Here is a 21,133-nt window from a genome sequence, read left to right on the forward strand (position 1 = left end):
TAACCCTTTTATTTATAAAAAAGTTAACCATACTTTAAGCTAAAATATTTATTTCGGAAAAACACAAAATACGCCATTTTGTCTAAACGTCAGCGACGCGTCGGTTAAAATCAACGTTAAATTTGGCTATGCAACTCACCCTAACTTTTAACTCCTCACCGCCTTACTATACAGACATGATATTTTTCTCACACATTGAATGCATTCTCTCTGACAAGAATAAAAATTACATTTTTGTAAAAAAACTAATATAGTTTTCTACTTCATAATTTTATGACTAACTTGTTTTGAATTGCTCCGGCCACGTGGTCAGACTTCCTTTGTCCTACCTATCGGACGACTTGGTTTTTCTTATTGTATTTGACATGTCTATATACAGCATAATTACAGTGTGTATGTGTGTATATGTCGAGCTCGTGGAAACGTTTATGTATACAAGGTATTTGTGCATTAATTTTGCATTTGTCCTCCAAGTCGGACCCGCAACTCTGGCGATATCCCCTTAGCTACATTTGACAGATGTCAAAAGTGATAATGAAAAAGACAAACATTTTGAAAATCGAACACAAAAACTCCTATTTTGGAAGTCGGGTGAAATAATGTAAGAATAACAGTGATGTGTAATAAACAAGTTGATTCATGACACTGTCATGACCGAAATTAATAATTTGTTATATTTTTTCATAAGTAAAACTGTTACAGTTATGTAATAATTACATTACGATGATGTAGGTCAAATAGTCATTTCATTCGTGACTTTCGAAAAATTATGTCTCGAAGCGAACTAAATACGATGTTTTCTCGAAAAATAATCGGTTTCGTGACAATAATATTGTCTATATGCGGTATAGATAGGGGTCTCTATATAAAGAAATCGAATTTGTTAAAATATACACATTTTGTTTATTCCATAGCATTTTTAATTTTCAATTTGATTTTTACATCGCTTGTGTTTGTCGACAATTTTAAGGATACAATTAAAATTTTAATAGCAGTGAAATCTTTTAACTTCGTGGTAGCTTCGATTACAAGTCTAAAAAACAATTCACACAAGTTGTCCATAGTATATGCTAACATTTTTTCATACATGCCTAATATAAACGAGCACAAAATCCGAAACAGTCTTTACTTAGTTATATTTTTTATGACAGAAATATTTGTAATATGCAGAGTTTTTGCAATTACGGAATTTGAAGATGTTTTACTAAAGATATTTTTGTGGTCTTGCTATTTGACTACATTTTTATATCTCGTATGGTCATTTCTCGTATTCAGTACTATAACAAGTCTGTTGCAAGCGTTGTATAGAAACTTCAAAACCGATTTTATAATGAACGGTAAACTAAAATCAACATTACAGTCTCGTTATGTTCAAAATTATTTGTCCCACACATTCCGATACTTCAAGCGCTTAGTAAATGCTCAAAAAGCATTGATTGACATAATAAAAGCTACTGTAAGTACCATTTTTATTTCTGTCATTTGACACAGTTAATTTGCCATATATTTACTTTATGTGAGCGTTATAATAACAATAAAATGAATAAGTTTTCTATATAGTAAAAGTTACACTAGCTAGGCTGACGTATCACATGACGAATTAACTGTTAATGAAAATTTAATACTTAATGATTTTTCTTTTTAAATATGATACAATTTTAACTTTCAGTTTATTGTCGCAATAGCTAGTACGATGTTACTATCAATTATAGAAATAGTTACACTGATCTTCCATCTTCGAAATTACGTAAGTATTCTTTAATTAAATACTTTCGTTTATTTGTTTCTTCCTCAACCATTTCGGTGTAGATCTCCATTAACCTGTTTCGAGATTGAGGTCTCTGGATCCAAGGAGCTTATTCAGGATGCATTCCATCCATATACCAAATTTAAATTTACTATTGTGTTTCAATTTCATCGAAATTTGCGTAATCGATTTAGCGTGATTGAGTAACAAACACCACTATAAACACTCTTATTAGGATGTCATTAGTCAACTTTGACATTGACTTTAACCTGCGTAATTTTATCTAACGACGGCACGTAGGTTAAAGTTAATGTTGACTGGTGCAACTGAGTCATTATTTGAGTTATTTTTAATCACTGAGTATTTTCAGAATGGTGCTGCAACAATCACTTTCATATTAAACTTTATTAACGAACAACTAAAAGGACTTGTAATAATACTAACTATATGTTTCGAAGGTGACATCATTAAGAAAATTGATAAGAAATTCAAAATTTTGCTTACAATGTTACTTGTAAAGTGCAAAGGTAAGACTGACCTTTTTAAATTAAGACGGCCATCTGTCATCATTTGAAGTAGTTTTGCCGTAAGCCTAGAAGGGTAGACACCCTCATACACATGCCACTCAATCTCTATGATATACTGCCAAACTTTGGCCGAAGTTTAGTAGCATAGACAGAAATACAACTATATTATACTTTGTCAAAACTTCCATTTTACTTACCTACACAAATGAGAGAAACGCGCATTAGAAATAGGTTTAGAATGCCGGATTTTTATAGGGTACCCTACTAAGTTCCCTGGTGGGTATATCTTATATGGCTACACTCTCTAATGATATGTATTAAACGCGCACATATTAGGCGACTGACTGTCGCCCAGGGACCACGGACCTTTGTAACAAGTTCCGAAACGTTTGGGAAATAAAAACGGTATGTTTAATATCTGCTGTTTAATATATAATTATGTTATATTAACCCTCCTTGGGAATGCTATTGTAGCTTATCAGAAGGCTTTGTATTTGTTTAGTGGATTTGGTGTAAAAATAAAAAGAGGCTAAGAGCCCGGTCCCATTGCTTTATTGCACTCCATCGTCCTACGTTCTATGGAGTTTAATGTCAATAATTATATGGAATTTCGAGATACGTGGTCGCATGTCAATGTCAAAATTTTATAGAAAAAAAAAACTGAGCCGCAACGTGTCGCGTCGTCGCCGCTCTGGAAACAACGAAGCACGATTTAGCAATCGGGCCGGGTTCTAACACGTACATTGTCATAAGAAGACGTGTTTATTTCAGATGGCGATCCACAAAAAGAAACATTGGAACGGTTCCTGCGTTACATCGAACGAAACCAAGATAAACTAACTATGCTCAGGATCGTATCGTTGACACAAGAACTGCCATGTACTTGTGTGTTCGTCATTATCAATTTGTCTATTTTAGCTTTACAGTTTTTCCAAGTATACAAAGTGTGAAAATGTTATGTATTACTAACAGTTTAAAATTTACCCTAATTTACTCTCCATATCAAAAAAAATCACTTCAATCAAACGCGAAAAATTGCCAAACAAACACATTCACATTAAAAATATATTTCTATACATATAGTAAAACTGTAAGTGGGCTATGTACAGAGCAGATATTAATAATATAATGAATAGGACTAATAGAAGCCTAGGCCATAGCACAGGCATTAAAGCTCGGTTGCTACCTATTTTAAATACAACACAACTAACTTCAGCTAGGTATTTTAATTAGTTTATGAATCATTATCATATTATGTACACTTGCAACATTTTACATAATTTCATAAAAGCTAAAAATTAAACTCCCTTCGCGGAGAATGTGTAAGAAAACCGTCGAAACTTCGAGAGCCTTTCACAGCTTCTTTTGAAGAAAGTTTGTTCACAAAATAAAGAGGCTCTGAATTCGGACTTAGTCGACTATTGGTTGCCGTCTGTCCAAATACTGGGTACCTTTTGCAGTAACTGCGATGAACCTGTCAGAAAAAGTTGTATTCAAAGTTACATTTGTCAATGAATAATTATGAAATATATTTCACATCGTTGTCTGTCAGTCAATTACATTCATGCGTAAGGAAGAATAAAGGATTTATCTTTCATATGAAAAAGATAAATCCTCTATAACACAAGGTATAAAATACTTCTACTAATTCATTGAATAATGTAAAAACAATGCAATGCAATGCAACCAATATGCACAAAATTGATTATTCCATACACCTACAAGTTAAACTTGTCCATACATAACAACTTGTAACATAAGATATTATATTTTTAGATTCACGTAAGAAAGTTTTGAAGGTATGATTGAATGATCACCTGATTCTGTAGTGTATTAGAAGCAGGTAACTTAGTCTTCAAATTATCATGCGGATTCGATATAACTGCAATGAAAATCATATATACAGTGGTACGTCTCTGTTGCTTACGGGGTAGTCAGCGGCAGAATTCGAAGCGATGGTTCTCAGAGCGTTTCGACCATAACGGCCGCGCTGTCATTACAATATTTCAAATCTTAACAAAGACAAGAATTTGTGTTTATATAAATCTTTAAAATAATTAATCTGTACTATGAAAAGATTGATTTTGGAAATTATTCCCTATTCGAGAAAATTGATAGTTTGTAATAACAGCGCGGCCACAGCGGTGGAAGCTCTGAGCTTGTGATGTCGGGCTTGTAGTGAAGTAAAAATTGAAGTTTTCAAAAATCACAAGTTTAAATGATAGAATTATATATATCACCGGCTACACACAATCGCTTAACTCAGATGCCGGCGCGAAGGAATGAACACTGCTCAGTTTATATGAGAGCTTTTATTTACTGCAATGAAAAATTAGCATTGCATGTCGAATCGCAATTTACCGGCATACCAATATGCACAAAATTGAGTTAACAAATTTGCTATAATAAATATTAGAGATAGATTTTATTTAATCTTTTAAATAAAATCTATCTCTAATATTTATTATACTGACCCAGACTTTATTTTGAATATTTTTAAACATGTATTTTATCATAGTATTAGAACAATATAATGAAGTACATGGACGAACATCAAACAAATTAACTTATAAACATAAAAAAAATAAACTCAGGCACCGGCTCTTTTATAATTACAATCATCTAACGTAACAAAGAACGTAGGCTGGACGTCATTACTGTCGGTGTACGGATTGAAATCTGATCAACCGTTGACCGTGAGGTAAATGACACAAATAATACAATGTCACGTGTAATTTTTTGACTTAATGTAATAGTTTAACCATCATATCTACTAATTGAAGCACTGGTAGTGTAATGGTTAAAACTGTCTGTGAACTGAAAAGTCCCAGGTTCGAATCTTACTCGAGTTTGTATACCAATCTGACTCATGTATATTAGTTTTCATCGGCCACCACTTGCTTCCGATGAAGAGAGCTCTGGTTGATTATCAAACTGTATGTTTGATGGAGAAGATTACTCCCTTAATAATGCCAAGAAATTTGTTGTGTGTAATTCATTCCACGTAGTGATAACAATCGCTATTCTATAGCCATTTTCCTTTGCGCTATAGAAATAGTAGCTAACACAATATATATTGTTATTATTCCATGTTTTCTTATCCACCATCCTTGAAATCGGAATAGTTTTCTACAAGGCCGGGACACCTTTGTAAATAAAATTGGATAATAGAAAGAAACGAAACGAAAATATTTCAAGAAACCATAGTTTTATATAAAACTGATTAAATCGATTTAATAAAATTTATTTATCTGACCTATATATTCATTGTCTATAATTATTATAACTCACAGGAAATAAAACTCCATCGAAACCAACTTTTAATGAGAAATGAAAGTGACGTTGAAGCTAAGCATTTCAAACTTAAATGGGATACAAACTTAATAAAAAGTTTCTGTGGCATATTTTACAGGGAACACTCAAGAGAGCTATTTATATAAATCGATTTGTTATTGGAGGACTGAAATATCATTAAAGTAAATGTATTCAGAATGAAAGTAAATATATTGTTTATGAAATAGAAAACTAAGTACAAAGGAACTAGGTACTTATCAATAGAAATTCTTCCAGTAGTTTCGCGAAAGAAAAATAGAAGAGTCATTGGTAAAGGATATTTCATAATGTTGTATTTAAATTATTCTATTTTTTATAACTTACTGTACCCTGGGTACTAGAAATATTCTATAGTAATATTTCATGATTCATGATAAAAATGTTGCTATTGCTATTCGAGGTAAATGTTAACACACCGTAATGTGATTGGTTCGCTGCGTTTCACTTCGAATCGATTCGATGGTGAGAAGTGAAACGCAAACCCGCACTTCGCCCACAGAGGGCATTGCAGTGTGGTTGTGTTGCGTCACAACGGCGCCATGTGATTGGTTCGCTGTGTCTCATTTCGAATCGATTCGATGGTGAGAAGTGAAATGCAAACCTTCACTTCGCTCACAGTTGTTTTTACGCGAAACAAAACTAAATAAAACGTCGAATAACAATAATATATCGAGCTCATGTCTTTACCTGGTATATCAGTGGGATTTACATTGCAGAAAATTTTCCTAAAGGTCTTCGTGAACGCTCGAAGGTCAAACGCGTAGGAGCCGTACACCAGGGGGTCCATGCAGGAGTTGGAGACGGCCATAATGAAGAACATGTCCTGGATTCTAGGTGACACATGGACAGCGGAATTCCGATCCACCATGTACCTGAGAGAGAGGGAATATTGTACAGAAATGTGTTCTTCTTCGTGTTTGTATTATACAGAAATACGAAAAATAATGATGAAAGAAGGTTTCCCTTGTTATACAATTATAATATTACGTAAGTTCGTATACGAAGCAGCGAGATATAGCAAATTTAGTAAATATATTGTTTGGATTTATGTAGAAACAAATAACAAAGACAAAACAATAAATAAAGTGTTTACTTTTAAGATTAATATTTAGAAAAATATGGAATACAAATTCTTGAAATTATATTTATAGTGACGTGAATTCATTTCATTGCGTAAGTTCGATTACGAATATAAATCAAAACGTTGTTGTTAGGTTACATATTATTTATAGCTCGCAACAAAAAATAACTAAGAAAAATCATGTTTCAAATTGTGCAAATGAAATTAACCACTTCATTTATGAATTATTAAAACATCTATTTTATGGTTTTGATAAATTCAATCGTTTATATGTACAGGAAAGGGTTTTTCTGAGTTAAAAGGTTGATATAAGTATCAAACATGCCTTATTTATATGTATATTTTCGAGCTCTTTTTCATGATATTGGCGAGTATAAATATATATTATCTCTCGTTTTCCTGAAATATGTAGAAGTACTTACATAATCACTATAATTTTAAAACTAATATATCTATTATAAAAAATAAATATATCTATTATAAACCTAACATTTATTAACTAAACTATCTAATAACTATATAATAATCCATAATATCTATTATAAAAATCTGCATCAAAATCCGTTGCGTAGGTTTGAAGATCTAAGCATAGATATATTTTTTGTTTTTTACTAAGTATTTAGTGATATACGCAGTCGTATTCCTCATGGCAAGTCGTGGACTTTAATTGGGATGAAACACACACAATAGCACTCTTGGCAATAGTAATGGAGTGTTTTTCTATTGCCTATATTTCATGTTAGCAGGCAACACAAGCATTTAAATTTTTGTATAGGTTATCAATGTCAAAGTTTTCACCGATCTTTTTCGTTATTAAATCAGTGTGAAACAGCCTATGTCTTTATTAAAATAGTCCACAAGATCTTAATAACATAATTTATTGTAAAATGTTTGCTGTTTAACAATAATGATGACAATTGAGGGGTCTCACAAAATAATTAACAAGGTATAAAGTTTAGTACCTACGTAATTGAAGGGAGATTTTGAGTGTGCGGAGATTATCGTGCGTGTTTATGCTTATGTTCCTTATTGGTTTATAAAAAATATGAAACTCACCACAATGTCATAGTGGCATACGGCAGCCAACAGCAAGCAAACACTGTTACAATGGTGACCGTCATCCTGAGGGTTCTCCTGCGCGCGCGCACCAAAGGTCGTTGATCAGAGCGCCTGAGCGTGACTCGGCTCTCTGTCTGTTGGGTCTTTTCTGTAACTATTATTTTTTATAACTATTCATACAATGATATATTGGAAATAAGATTTAAAGAGTATTGCTGTTTAAAAACTTTGCATCTTTGTTTTATAAAAAAATTGCGTCTTCACGAAAATATCCTTATATGGAACAAAATTAATGTTGTTATGTCGTGGTGTAAATAACATCATCATTTTGAAATGAACTAGCACTTTAAAAAGCATATTCATGCAAAGACAAAGACAAAGATAAAAATTATTTATTTGCAAAAACATGAGTTTACATTTTTTACAATGTGGTGCTAAAAGACTTTTTGAATTTTAGTTATATTCTATTTTTAAAATAAAAAAATAAACTAATGAAAATATAAAAAGAGTCTATCATTTAGGCTTCGTGTAACGTTGAAGCATAGTTATTTGTATAACATAATAATCATAATTTAGTAATACATAGAAATCATTTTATGAAGCAGAAAATGCTATTTAGAGTTTTAACTCTTTAAGCCAGCCATTTAGGTACCTGTATTTTCCTTAGAGTTGTTAGAAATTTCGTAAAAAATACAAATGTAGCATCCGGTTATGATTGTCAGTGGCAAAAAGTACATTGCAGACAGACAGAAGATGTTATATGCCAGTTCTTGATGCGGGCTTCTGAAGGCTTCGAAAGATACGCATTGTTGGAAGTCTTTCACTTTCGGGTGACTCTTCACACGGAACACAAGACTCTAAAACAAGGTGCAAAACATCAAAAAGAAAATACGTAATGCGTATATATTAAGATTAGATAAGATAAATCTTCGAATGTGGTTTTACAACAGTCCATCTGCCTGATTTCAGCCCTTTTTGGGAATGTTGTTAACTTTCAACTCGGCATTTCATTGCTATCGTACGACATGAATGGAATATGGTGGTTTTATCCTAGGACAGGAGGTACACGGCATAATGTGAACTTTTAAGAAGATTATTAAAATGTAATTATATTCTCACCTGAGGCAAGCTACACAGTAAGGCGATCATCCACGCTAAATAAAGCATCATTTTGCTTCGCTTTCTGGCTACAGCCAAACGCAGTGGGTATATGATTGCAAAAAATCTAAAACAGAAAATTGGTGTATGATTCCGTGAGTCCAATTATTATCAATATTTGTATTATAGATATAATTGTAAAACTTTTCAATACCCATGTATTGCAAACATTGAAAAGTTTTCCAGGCTTAATCGAAACTATCCGGTGGCGGCGTCGTGGATCGTGTCGGAAGGTTCCCTCTATTGTGGTTGAGCTTCGCGATGGCTGACTCACGCGTCAACTCGTGAACGGGTGCTGCCGGGGGGAACTGGTCAGCTCGATTTTCTATTAAAAGTTTTTTTTTATTTGGTTAATTATATTAATTATTATCCTTTCATGAGCACTTGATCACAATCATAATATGTTTCAGTATACCTTTTGACCATGAACATTTTTCAAAACGCATTTCTCCTCTCGTCTTTACGTATTTACGGATGCATTCCGGCTGTGACGCAAAGAAGTTCGAGCTCCGCATAAAAAATAATCTTATGTAAATATCGAACCATGCGACTCTGATTTTATGACCGGCCTTCACTTCAGTTATATATAATGCTTACCTGTCAACTGATATACAAACAAGAACATTGGAAGAGAGGTAGAGTCCAAATGCTCTGAGAACTAAAAAAAACTTGCACGCCAAATTCCCCGCTAACCACGCGTTAGTAGTACGCCAACCAATCTGAAAACAAAGCCTTTGTCACAAATTGAATCATATCAAATCCGAACTAAACAAAAACTATTTTTTTTCAGTTGTTATTTTTAAAATTAAATATTATTTATAAATTTTATATTAAAGTTATTTAAATTAAAAAAAAAAATTGCATAACTAAAAAGTTAACAATTGGTGGACAATGTGGACATAGTGCCAAAAGGAATTCTCTGATTCTCTTAAAAACAAAAAGATAATTAAATATAAATATATATAATGCATTAATCTTAACTATATTATTATTATTTTAAAGATTTTCCTAAAAATCAACATTACGATATTTATTCCTAATGCAATTGTAACAATTTGCATATAGCTGTAGACTTACCGAATTGGTTTTACCACATCAATGAGCCTGTGAACTACTTTGAAGTCTTATTTCGAAATAAAAGCTTCGACTTTATCACTCAGCCATTAGTGAAATACTTACTATGCTAATCAGGGAAAAAGACAATTTAGAAATTGCCGTTCTATAAGGAAAACCCTTTTCCTTTGTTACTTCTTTTTTTTTAATTTTCTTAAAATTTCAATTATTGAAAAACCTTTTTAAAAAGTATACTATTTGCTTTACTGTATACTATACGGTATTTGCTAAATATTTTTCAAATGATAAATAAAATAATATAATTTTTTGTTCTATTCAGTTATAGATTAACATTATTATTTATTATTAAAATTTCTATACATATTTAATATGAAATTAAAACTACTTTTGATTAGTTTTGTATATATAGATATCAGGAAGAAAGTATCTATGAACTAATTTAAAACCCATATTTCCTGCCCGCGTAAAATTCCCAAGGGAATAGTTCTTTTTCCGGTATAATAGGTAATGTCCTTTTACAAACTTCAAACACGTATACAAATTTTCAAGAAGATTGATAGATTAGATGAAGCGTGTAGAGGTAACAAACAAACAAGCTTACTTTCGCATTTATATTATTAGGATTTTACTCACCTCCAAAGGTATAACGACGAGTGTGACCATCATGTCAGCAATGACCAAATGCGTCATCAACAGATTGACTCTGGACTTCCGTCTTCGGGAACGTAGGAGAGACACCAGGACTCCAACATTTCCCAGGGCACCAATAACAAGTAGTGTGCTATAGACGACTATGACAAACACCTGATCAGATGCTGGTATTGAAATCTTCGTTTCACTAGTGCTATTCATATTTACAGTGTACGTGTTTGAAACGACATTAAGAAGTTTTATAAATCTTTTAATTGAATTTATTAAAAACGCAAATTTGATTTAGATTTATGGCACATTTTTTATTTGTTTCACTTTAGACTTTTCTTTTATTTTCTTATAGTTTATTAATTTGACACCACTTTCAAAAGTTAGTAATTAAGACAAGTTTTATGTTACACGCACTCACAAAACTATAATTCATGTTAAATATTATATACTTTACGTTTAACTACATCTAAAAGTTAATTATTATTTTCTGAACAACCATTAAACGCATTCGTAGCGCAAAAGCAGTTACGGCGTAGCCGCTACGAGGCGAGTGTTCTTCGTAGCACCTCGTAGCCATTTGACGCGCGTCGACAAACGACAAGCAGGATACGATAATTTCACTAGAATAAATCTTATGGAATACTTACTATCATTTGCCCGCAGCTGCGCCTCCGCGAATACAGTTATTTGTGACTGACAGAGTGTAAGCGAGCGAAGCGAGTGAGCGTTGCTAATATTGAATTAGTTTGAAAGTTATGCTTCAAAATTATTATGCTCAATAAAAAATATGCGTAATCTTTTCGAAATATGAATAGGATAAACAAAAGAATGCCGTATTATATTATGTCTAATAATTATATGCAAATGAACGGCGCCGTCAGGAATAAACTGTCTAAATAACAGTGAAAAAACTTCATCAAAATACGTTACGTGGAAGGAAAAAACCTTAGAAACGGACGGAGGCAGAGGGCGACATTGTTTTATAATTTGCAATAATATATACTGATAACATGTTTACCAATGATGTTCAATCAGCTACGTAATTTATTCTCTTGGGTTCTACATAAATAACAGCATTATTGGATAGTTTATAGAGCGTATATGCTGTATTTCACGCCTAAAAGCCGACTATTTCAAAGATTTTGTTTCCATCTGAAAGAGCTTATTCGATACCCAGGTTGTGCATTCATTTTCAGGCTGTTATTCAAGAAAGAAAATATATTTTATCTAAAAAAATTTTTTTAGATCTTTTAATATGACCTTAAATATCGCCCAGTTTTTTACTAAATAGGAAAATTTTAATTGCTTGTAAATATTTTAATGTCATTGATTTTTACGACATTGTCGATCATATCATATTTTTGTATATAACATTACGTTGTTTTTATATAACCGTATTTAAGGATATTGAAGTCTATTCATACATACGAGTTTCTCATTTACTCTTCTACCTTTAACTCAATATTTACATTTCCCTGTCTTTGTCTATATTTATTTATATATTTTATCTTTTCTGGTTACTTTATATTGTTTTGAGAAAATTGAAAACAGGTGAATCAATATAGGTGATTCATTATTTACTTCACTTATTTAATGTATTAAAGAAAAAAATACTATTGTATTTTTATTTGAACTTTTGGCGACTTTCTTTACACATTCTAGTTAGGTACATAGCTAGAATACAGAATTCTTTTTAATTTCAGACAAAATTTCCCATGATTCTAACGTGGGACGTTTTGAACATAGAAAGAGATCTGACACTAACCCATAGGTTGGTTCTAAAAGGGACGGGTGGGTAAGAGGGAATAAAAGTCTCATTAAAAAATACTACAGCTCATATAATCCAAGTTACACTTTCATTTCAACAATGATCACAAAAGTTTCCTCTCTTCTTTTACGCACCGCATAGAACAATCCATTGGCATTCAACTCAAAAAACTACATTACATAGGTCGAATAACTAGTTTATTATAACTAGAAAAAGGTACACCCAGGCGAAAACGTTCATGATTCATGCTTTTATTTGCGTTTTACCCGGCGCATACCAATTTCTCATCTGAACATATAACCGACAAATCGTTGATTAATTCCATATTAGTTCATGAAAGACTTGGATGTTTATAAATTACTGTCGTTGGTATTTATTGGTAACAAATATTGAAATAGTAGGTTAAATTTCATAGATTTTTCAACAAATTGATACATGTCAATATTATTACGATCAATGTAAAATATTAAATCGGAAGTATTCTAAATTCAAATAAATTCGAAATGCAAATAAATTAAATATGAAATAAAAAAATAAACTATGAAAGATATGAACCCTTGTCAACCCAGGAATTACTGTGCCTTTTTGAACTTAATTTTTTCAAAAGTACCTATAAAAAGCGATATATATTATCACTTCTTACTAGTTTGTCGACCTATGCAATTAATGCATATTTAAAAATAATTTACTGGAACCGTTATTCTTTAAATTACTTATTTACATTAAAATTCGCAAATACAACTGGTATTTACACAATTATTTTAAAGTACATAATGTCTTAGTGATTTGTGTCTATTATTTACAAATTCTACTTTTTTATCAATCTTAAACAACATTTGGTCAATTCTTAATACAAATAAATAGATTAATTTTGAAATTTCGCTAAAAATAGTTAATCGAATTTGCAAATATATTTTTATGATTTCTCCTATCGTAACAAATGTTTGACATTGGTACGAGACTGGATTGAAGGAGACAAATCATCAAAATATGTTTGCTAATAGTAAATATAGATAAATAACAAACTATAAAGCAATTACCTTAGTGACTAGATTTAATTTTGGGGACAATTCATTAGGCTACTTTATTTCAAGATTATTAAAATATTTCGAGGACAAATCACTATTTAATCCATTGTGCGTTGGGAGTTACCTACAGGAAAATTAAGTGCATTCTCTAATTCAATTATTTGAATGTAAAATATCGTGATGGAAATAAATAAAAATTCGTTTGTTATAAATCAAAACATAACAATTAATTTGTTTTGTTGAAAAATTTAAACCATTAATATTCAAATACCATTTTTTACTAAATTCAATATTATGACGGCAGTAATAACTATACAATTTGATAAAAATGTATCTATAACTTGTAAAAATGTCGAGGTAGTAATACTAGGGATTAAAAAGTAGGTATTCAAACACTGTTATGAAATATTAGCAAAAAGTTTTAGTTAAAGGGGTAAGGTATAATTTTATAATGCAAGAAATTTAATAATACACTATAAAACGTACGTTCATTATATACTAGTTGGTGTTTTGAATACGAACGACTTAATAGGATTAGACACTTTATTCTATATATTATTATTCAATAAATTATTATTGGAAATTAAAATAACAGTGAGAGGGGTAGAAATCCCGATATCAATTTTATTACGTACACTCAACAACATAATTTGGTATTCAGGTCCCCAAACTATATATTCGAAACATATGTATATAAATAGCTGTTACTCGCTGCTTTGCCCGCGGTGGCCTATGTTTGATCTCTTATCATAAAACTCTATTCATAATTTCACTAAAATCGACCTAATGGTTGGGCCATAAAAGCCGTGATATTATGACAGATAGATAGACTTTAGAATATATAACATTAGTATGGAAATACAAATTATATACTATATTTTAATAACTCATTTAAAAAAATATGGTTGTGACCTAGATACAAAATTATGTGGTTGAATGAATTATGATAACACCGATTAAACGTTATACAAATGCAGTAATAATATGTTATTTTTATAAGATATGATGTCCCGTTACAATTTATTTACTTTTATCTCATTTGATACCAGGATCTTAACACAAAATTAAAATTAAAAAGTTACATATATTTGTCACATCTCTATTTGTGTTTTTCGACTAGTTATCAAACTAGACAATGTCATATATATATATAATACGTGAAAGCTATTTCTATTAGTGTTAGTAGTAACTCCAACAAACATCAGAAGAACTTAACGATAGATTGAAGTAAAAAAAAAAACAAAACTAACGCACCACAATAAAAATACATTAATACAACTAAAATGTGCAAAGAAATTGATCCCATCTTACATTCTTGTACATCTACCGAGATATTTGCTATAAGTATATTATGCTCTCAATTTCACTTACCTATTTACACTTTATAAGGATAAAACTGAGTTATCGAAATTTCGTAGTGTTTTAGGCACTATGTAGACAGCCATCAATCTTATTACTTATACAAAGCTTTACTTACTAACTAATCTTTAAAAAAGTTACAATCTACTTGTCAATAGGCAGGTAGTAACAATTTTATTATCAACTATATCTAGATAAAGTGTGTATACAGATTCATACATTTTATGGGATGATTCAAATTTTATAGGCGAAAAGTTAATCTAGAAATTCTTTTTTTTTATTACGCAATGAAATCAATTGACCACATTAAATCTTTTGCAGAGCAAAAAAAAAAACTTTCACTTGTTATAATTAATAAATTTTATACTAATTTTAGACAAGGAACAAAAACCATTATATTCTTTCATCCAAGCTGGATTCTAATTTCGTGTACAATTTACATTAGACATGCGTATTTTGTCAACATATTTTATCTATTTCGGTTCAGTAAATACAATTTACTAAGTAAAAACTAATATATTGGCCTATACTGCTATGTTCTGCTCTAAGGTCTATATTAAGAAATCTCTGAAAACTAATCTCGATTTCGTTGCTTAAAAAGATTTCTCAATTCATCAGAATACAGTTAACTTTAGTAAATACACACGAAGTTATTATAAAACAGTGTACTTAATTTGGTTCCTTGAATTGTAGATAAAACGTGAACGGACGTGTAATGTCCACCTAACTATTCTAATGCTGATAATGTAATCAAAATATCTTCTAATTTATTACCTAAAGCGTCTATTGATAAAGCATTTTGTATAATCACAACAGCATGTCCCTCCGGCCGCATTTCATTCACTATCTAAACAATAACACTAAAGAACAGTCTGGCACTTCCGAAACTTTGAGGAACAGCGATGAAAACTACGGCTATCCTGCTCGCACCGCGGCGTGATCCATCGGGTTGTCGGAAAAATCGTTTCACTGTCTCTTCATATCCAATTGTCAATAAAAAGACATTGGCAACTTTACACGAAGACATCAAAATCACTCAAATTTAAGTCGTTATTAAAACGCGTTCATAAGGCATTCAAAATTAAAACATTGTTTAGTTTCATTGCCTATGGAGACCAGAGACCGGCAGTCATTTTCACATCATGAAAAAAAAAAGTAAAGAATTATCTGTTTATTTCAAGTACATTACAATGACTACAAAGATGGGTTTGGTAAGTGCAGTTCATTCTTATTGTTTCTCAGAAAATTATTTTATTAACATCATCAATGTAATAAGTGACATTTCACTGTTAAAGACTTGTTATTATTAAAAGGCTTTGTAGGTTTATTTATTGAACACTTTTGATGTCAGTCAACTAATGTAAATTCGTTAAACTTAATACCTAGCGCTTTTGTTTTGTAAATCGAGTGTTTGGACTAAATAAAACAATTTTCCCGACAGCCTTGAGGCGTAGTCTCGATATAGGAGGGGGGCCGAGTTTCGTCGAGTTCAGCAGAGGAGTTCGGAGTTGGAGGGCGGTACTCAGCTGGGGAGAGGGGGGCGCGCGTGCGGCGCGGGGCTGGTCGGGTGCGCAGGAGTCGGGGACGGAGCGCTCGTGCTCTCTGGAGCCGAGTGCGTCCGCGCAGCTGATTGGAGCACGGGGCTCGGTGGCCACGGGTGAGATGCTGACGCTATAGTTCTGGAAATTAACAAGTTTTTTTTTTCATTAGCATTTCTTTGCCAAATTAAAACGTAAACTGTTAAATTGTTTTCTTGCCAGTTCAAAAAAAAGATGCATAGACTTTATCTGTGTTTTGATGAAAAATATCAAATGACTTAAAGATTGAAAAGGGTCAAGGAGGAGGATGGCCAAACAATAAAAGCACTTGACAAGAAACGCAGAGAAATAAGCAACGACAGGTGTTCCGTTTTCAACGTTTTATTTACATTAAATTCAATTTCGCGCGCCTTATCGATGTATTTGTCAAATCGCACCATTTATATGGTACTGCATTCAATTCTAGCCAATAGGAACGCGCGGTTCGCCGCCGCGCATGCGCAATGCTGCCGGCGCAACAAAACGCCATAGCGGCGGCAAGGGGAGATTTTTTTCTTCGTTACCGGCTCTTAGCGCGAGCGCATTAAAAAATATGTAATAATTGTGTTATCATATAAGTGCATCGCCAGTGCTCCTATATTTAAACTGGACTATTTCTATCGTTACCGAGTATTGAATTACCGTGTGTCAGGCCGGCCGGCAGGTGTTTAAGGACTATAATTCCAGTGAACCATATTCGTGAGGGATCTTGGGGTACAGCCGCTGTCTACGTGGTAAGTACGCGCAATATTCCTTATTGGCATTATTGCCTGCAGTATCGTTATTTACCGGCGAATACCGAAAGGTATTTGATCCAGATGAGCGATTGACAAATTCATAATTCATCGCGTCAATTTGCAACAACAGGAATACGTCTAAACAGGGGGGGGGGGGGGGGGGTTTGACCAAAATTAGTCCTTCATATCTAAACAAAAAGGATTACCTAGCATAAGGAGCGATGGTAGATGACGGTGGAGTAGGCGCGGCGGCTGTGTCAGGATGGAGGAAGTTTCTTCGCTGCTCCGCTCGCTCCCAGCATTGCTGCAGACACCGGGCCACCACGTCTGGTAACGTGTTTACTTGTTCCTGAAATCACAAGTTACAAATATATTGTTATTTCCCCCGTAGTAGATAAATATAAGTCTTACAATATACTATATGAAACGCAACTGCAATAAAACTTCTGGTTATTGAGTATTGAGTTTCTGCCAGAAATTTCTTTGAGAGACTACGCTGTGCTGGACCGAGTCAAAGCGTTAGATCTTCTTCTTTGCGTGTCGATGGCAAATCAACGCTCCATTGGATGCTACCTAAATAAAGTATTCGATGCAAGCCATGGTATTGATTGAAAGTTCATGTAGAATAGCAACTGGTAGAACTATGAATATACAGTCATATATATCATGAACCGCATGTTTAAAATCACAGCTCGTTTTTGGATAAAGGAAATCATTGAGAATTAAAATCAAACAGAGACATTTGCAAGACATGTATAGAAATAAAATTAAAAAAATGGACGATGTAATCGACAATTTTGATTAAAAAATAGAATTTTTGTGCCTGCTCTCCAGACATAGATTAGATGAGACATATGGACTAAAGCTAAGTATTTATTGGTTCTCACAAATTCGAACGCCGAAGTTGTCTCGCTAAGAAAAAGAACGAAAAAAAAGAAGAAGAAAGAAATCATACATACTTGCAACGTTGTAAGTTTTTCTTCTAAACTAGTCAGCCTCTCTTCGATTGTATCTTGCCTCGTGCTCATATCTGACACAATTTCGTAGACCGTATTCTGAGTCTGAAATAAAAAGGGGTCCTGGTATCAATAGCTTTGCAGCTCTTCGGTCACTGTTGGTGAAATTCATAAATATATGTGAAATCTGTACTTGTTTCGTGTATTAATTTGCCTGACGGGACGTGTTCGATGTATGTTTTAGTTGTGTGTGTTATGTAGTTATAACGATAACTATATCTAAATCTAGGACATGCAGTTTCTATAGGATAGAGGGTTCAAATCATCGAATGATCATGCGCTAAGCGAATGTTTTATGAAATTTGGAATATCATTTTTTTTAATACGTCAATTTAAAACCAATAGTAAAAATTATTATTCACTCAATTTCTTACCTGAATGCGTAAAACTAGTATGGAAACCTAAAATTTGGAAATTGGTTGAATAAAGATGAAGATATATTCTCTAGCATTTAAGTCCATAACATAATGGGATGCATTCCTAAAGTGCTACTAAAATCTAAATGGAAGTGTAGACGGCAGTGTAGCGTTAGCAAATACAAATATTTGAATAATGGCTTACCTTTGCCATGTCTGTTATCGTGTTGGCGTTGTCCATTAATTTCCTTTGATCCATTTTTACTTTTCGTAATCTGGAATATTTGAAAAAAATTACATAAGATTTAAAATGTGTGTCTTAACCCTTTGTGATAAATTACTCTGTTTTCGTGGAGAATTTATTTTAAAGAACCGCTTTATGTTGAACTCAATGTTATTAAATCTTCAGCGTATTTTATTAAAATATGATACTCTTCAAGTAGAAATTGAATATTTAACTTCAAAGGCATTATAGAATCAAGATCTCAGTTATTTCATTTAATGCAATAAGTGTTTGTTTCATCTTACGATACTAATTACGCTGAAAGATTTTGTCTAGTTTTTAGTCATATATAATAACCTAAAAAGTCTCTTCTCTATAATTTTTCCTTTGATAATTTCGAAATACTCATTAAAAATTTATCGGATATTTTCAATAGAAATTTTTCGAAAGCTCTACACATTTCTGCACGTTTATGTATATTTTCGGAAATTTCATGATCGTCACATCGCATCGATAGATGATTCACACAAACCAAAATAATATCCGTTCACGGATCTATTTTGGTATTTATATACTTACGCATAAATTGCTAATAGAAACTTTCTCTGATGTGTCCTGACCCTTCCAGGGTGCACCCTTTTCACAAGTCTTGTGTGTTTGTATATTAACCATGTCTCCCGAAGTACATTGGCTGCGGCGTTTTTCAGCTGAAATGTGATTAGTAATCACATTATTATCTAATTTTACTTCTTGTTACACAAGTTTTTTCAACGCATTGTATGTTTAAACCTACGTTTTTACTTTCGATGGTGATTTTTTATTTGTGTATTAGTAGTAGGAGCGTGAATGTGAAAATTTATCTGTTAGCTCAAATAACGAGTAAAGTGTTAACAAGACCTAGTTAACAAGACAATAGTTAGCTTTAGGGTTTCTTTAGTAGCAGACGTCACATTGCATAAAAAATTATATTTGTTAGTTTACATATTAAAACACTGGCCAACATTTTTTTAATGAATCTTGTCATATTTTTACGTATCTTAACAACTTTAGTTATTGAGCTTCTCTACCACATTTTTTGTACTTAATGTTTTGACTTATAATATAATATATTTTTGACGTTAATTATATAAAATATTTTTTAATGTTAAATATTAATTTTGATTGCCAATACAGTAAAATTTCACAACTTTTATCAAAAAAAAATTAGCCACAATTTGTTTTCTTTTTTACTTCTGTACAAACTTATAAGCTTAATTGTTTCGATAATTTATAACTATTCACCAATGCTAAATATGTCAGATAACATTTTGTCTGTTGACCAGTGTAATATTGAAGCTATGTCCTTTAGCGTCCAGGCGTTACGATCTTACCTGCTCCTTGTTACTCCTGTAACAGTCACCTTACCTTTTTTGTGAGTTGAGTTTCCATCATGAAGTTGTGCACATGTTTCTCAGCGCGAGTCAACTCTAACTTTCTTGAGGCGACCGTCACTAACAGTGCAGTACAGCCTGCCCCCTGTTGATTAGATCAACAATAATTGTGATGAACTCATATCGACGTAATACTTACTCTTTTAGTAAGTTGTGTGTCCATCATGAAGTTATGAACGTGCTTCTCGGCTCTAGTTAATTCTAATTTTCTTGAAACAACCGCGACTAATAACGCTGTGCATCCAGCTCCCTGTTAAGTGAATACCTTAATGTAGAATGTAAGCGAACGTGGAAAGCATTCGAGAATTTTATCATTCCAAAGAGGCAATTGAAGGCTATAAAATCAAAATAAACTAAATTTTATTCTATGTGCTTTTTTATAACTTTTAATTTTTCAGTATTATAATTATTTTATGCGGAAACGAAGACATTAGAAATAATGGTAAGACATGATAAGAAAACTGCAGTAATTTACTGTCACTGTAAATATAAAAATAAAAAAAATAAACAATAATATAAAATATTTTTTCTATTGCCTTCCTTATCTGATGATCAAGAAATGATTGTTAAATTATATTTATTATTAACTTAGTTCTTATTAATATAATTATTTAGTGCAAAAACATTATCGAAACGAGTGTAGTACGAAAATCGTTGTTACCACAAACACATATATTGCAACGATATTTCACACTATTTTCATTAAATTTTAATAAATATCCGTGGTGTTATGAAACCCTCAAGTTAGATACAATTAAAACTTTGAAATTATAGAACTTAACACTGATCATTTTATCCCAGATATTATAAATATATGTCCTACTGGTATATTAATAGGATCTTACAGATAAATTGCCGACTATTTAGTTGAAACAATAAACTTAAGATATATCAAGGTTTTGAGTTACAGTTCTCAACTGCTCCGTAATCGATTTATTTTTTAATTTATGAATGAGGGTACCACTTCCACGGAAATTTCCCTTAAAGTCAATTCCTTATTAAAGTGATAGATATTTCC

At 32.1% G+C, this 21,133-nt stretch overlaps 2 protein-coding genes across 14 annotated transcripts in view; both read right to left on the reverse strand.

Annotated features, from left to right (window-relative positions):
* Positions 1-3,545: 3,545 nt before the first annotated feature.
* Positions 3,546-11,119, reverse strand: LOC128675850 (adipokinetic hormone/corazonin-related peptide receptor variant I-like). The gene is made up of 8 exons (XM_053755556.1): positions 10,613-11,119; positions 9,503-9,624; positions 8,867-8,972; positions 8,400-8,604; positions 7,745-7,895; positions 6,295-6,479; positions 4,092-4,156; positions 3,546-3,748 (listed from the first exon to the last, which is right to left on the reverse strand). The coding sequence occupies exons 1-8, from the start codon at positions 10,829-10,831 to the stop codon at positions 3,566-3,568; spliced, it is 1,236 nt and encodes a 411-aa protein (XP_053611531.1). The 5' UTR covers positions 10,832-11,119; the 3' UTR covers positions 3,546-3,565.
* A 1,319-nt stretch (positions 11,120-12,438) lies between these two features.
* The window catches only part of SK (small conductance calcium-activated potassium channel), a 167,822-nt gene continuing 159,127 nt past the window's right edge, over positions 12,439-21,133 (reverse strand). For 5 of the 13 annotated variants that reach the window (XM_053755601.2, XM_053755604.2, XM_053755602.2 and 2 more), the window contains 6 exons: positions 20,255-20,365; positions 19,265-19,392; positions 18,668-18,737; positions 18,050-18,151; positions 17,297-17,439; positions 12,439-16,455 (listed from right to left, as the gene is read on the reverse strand). In XM_053755601.2, the coding sequence (XP_053611576.1) occupies positions 16,299-16,455; positions 17,297-17,439; positions 18,050-18,151; positions 18,668-18,737; positions 19,265-19,392; positions 20,255-20,365 (711 nt within the window). In that variant the 3' untranslated portion in view covers positions 12,439-16,298. Of the gene's footprint in view, positions 16,456-17,296; positions 17,440-18,049; positions 18,170-18,667; positions 18,738-19,264; positions 19,393-20,089; positions 20,201-20,254; positions 20,366-21,133 lie in introns of all 13 variants that reach the window. The other 8 variants (XM_053755599.1, XM_053755598.1, XM_053755594.2 and 5 more) reach the window with 3 other exon arrangements.

Source organism: Plodia interpunctella, chromosome 15 (genome assembly GCF_027563975.2).
Source record: "Plodia interpunctella isolate USDA-ARS_2022_Savannah chromosome 15, ilPloInte3.2, whole genome shotgun sequence".
Classification (NCBI taxonomy): Eukaryota; Metazoa; Arthropoda; class Insecta; order Lepidoptera; family Pyralidae; genus Plodia; species Plodia interpunctella.

Bases quoted from the DNA above. Each gene is read 5' to 3' on its own strand.
- LOC128675850 (XM_053755556.1), bottom strand. From the start codon at position 10,831: ATGAATAGCACTAGTGAAACGAAGATTTCAATACCAGCATCTGATCAG. The intron at 8,605-8,866 runs GTGAGAATATAA...ACCTTGTTTTAG, and splicing joins TACTGTGTAGCTTGCCTCAG to AGTCTTGTGTTCCGTGTGAA. The intron at 4,157-6,294 runs GTAAAGACATGA...TTTTCATTGCAG, and splicing joins AAATCCCACTGATATACCAG to TTATATCGAATCCGCATGAT.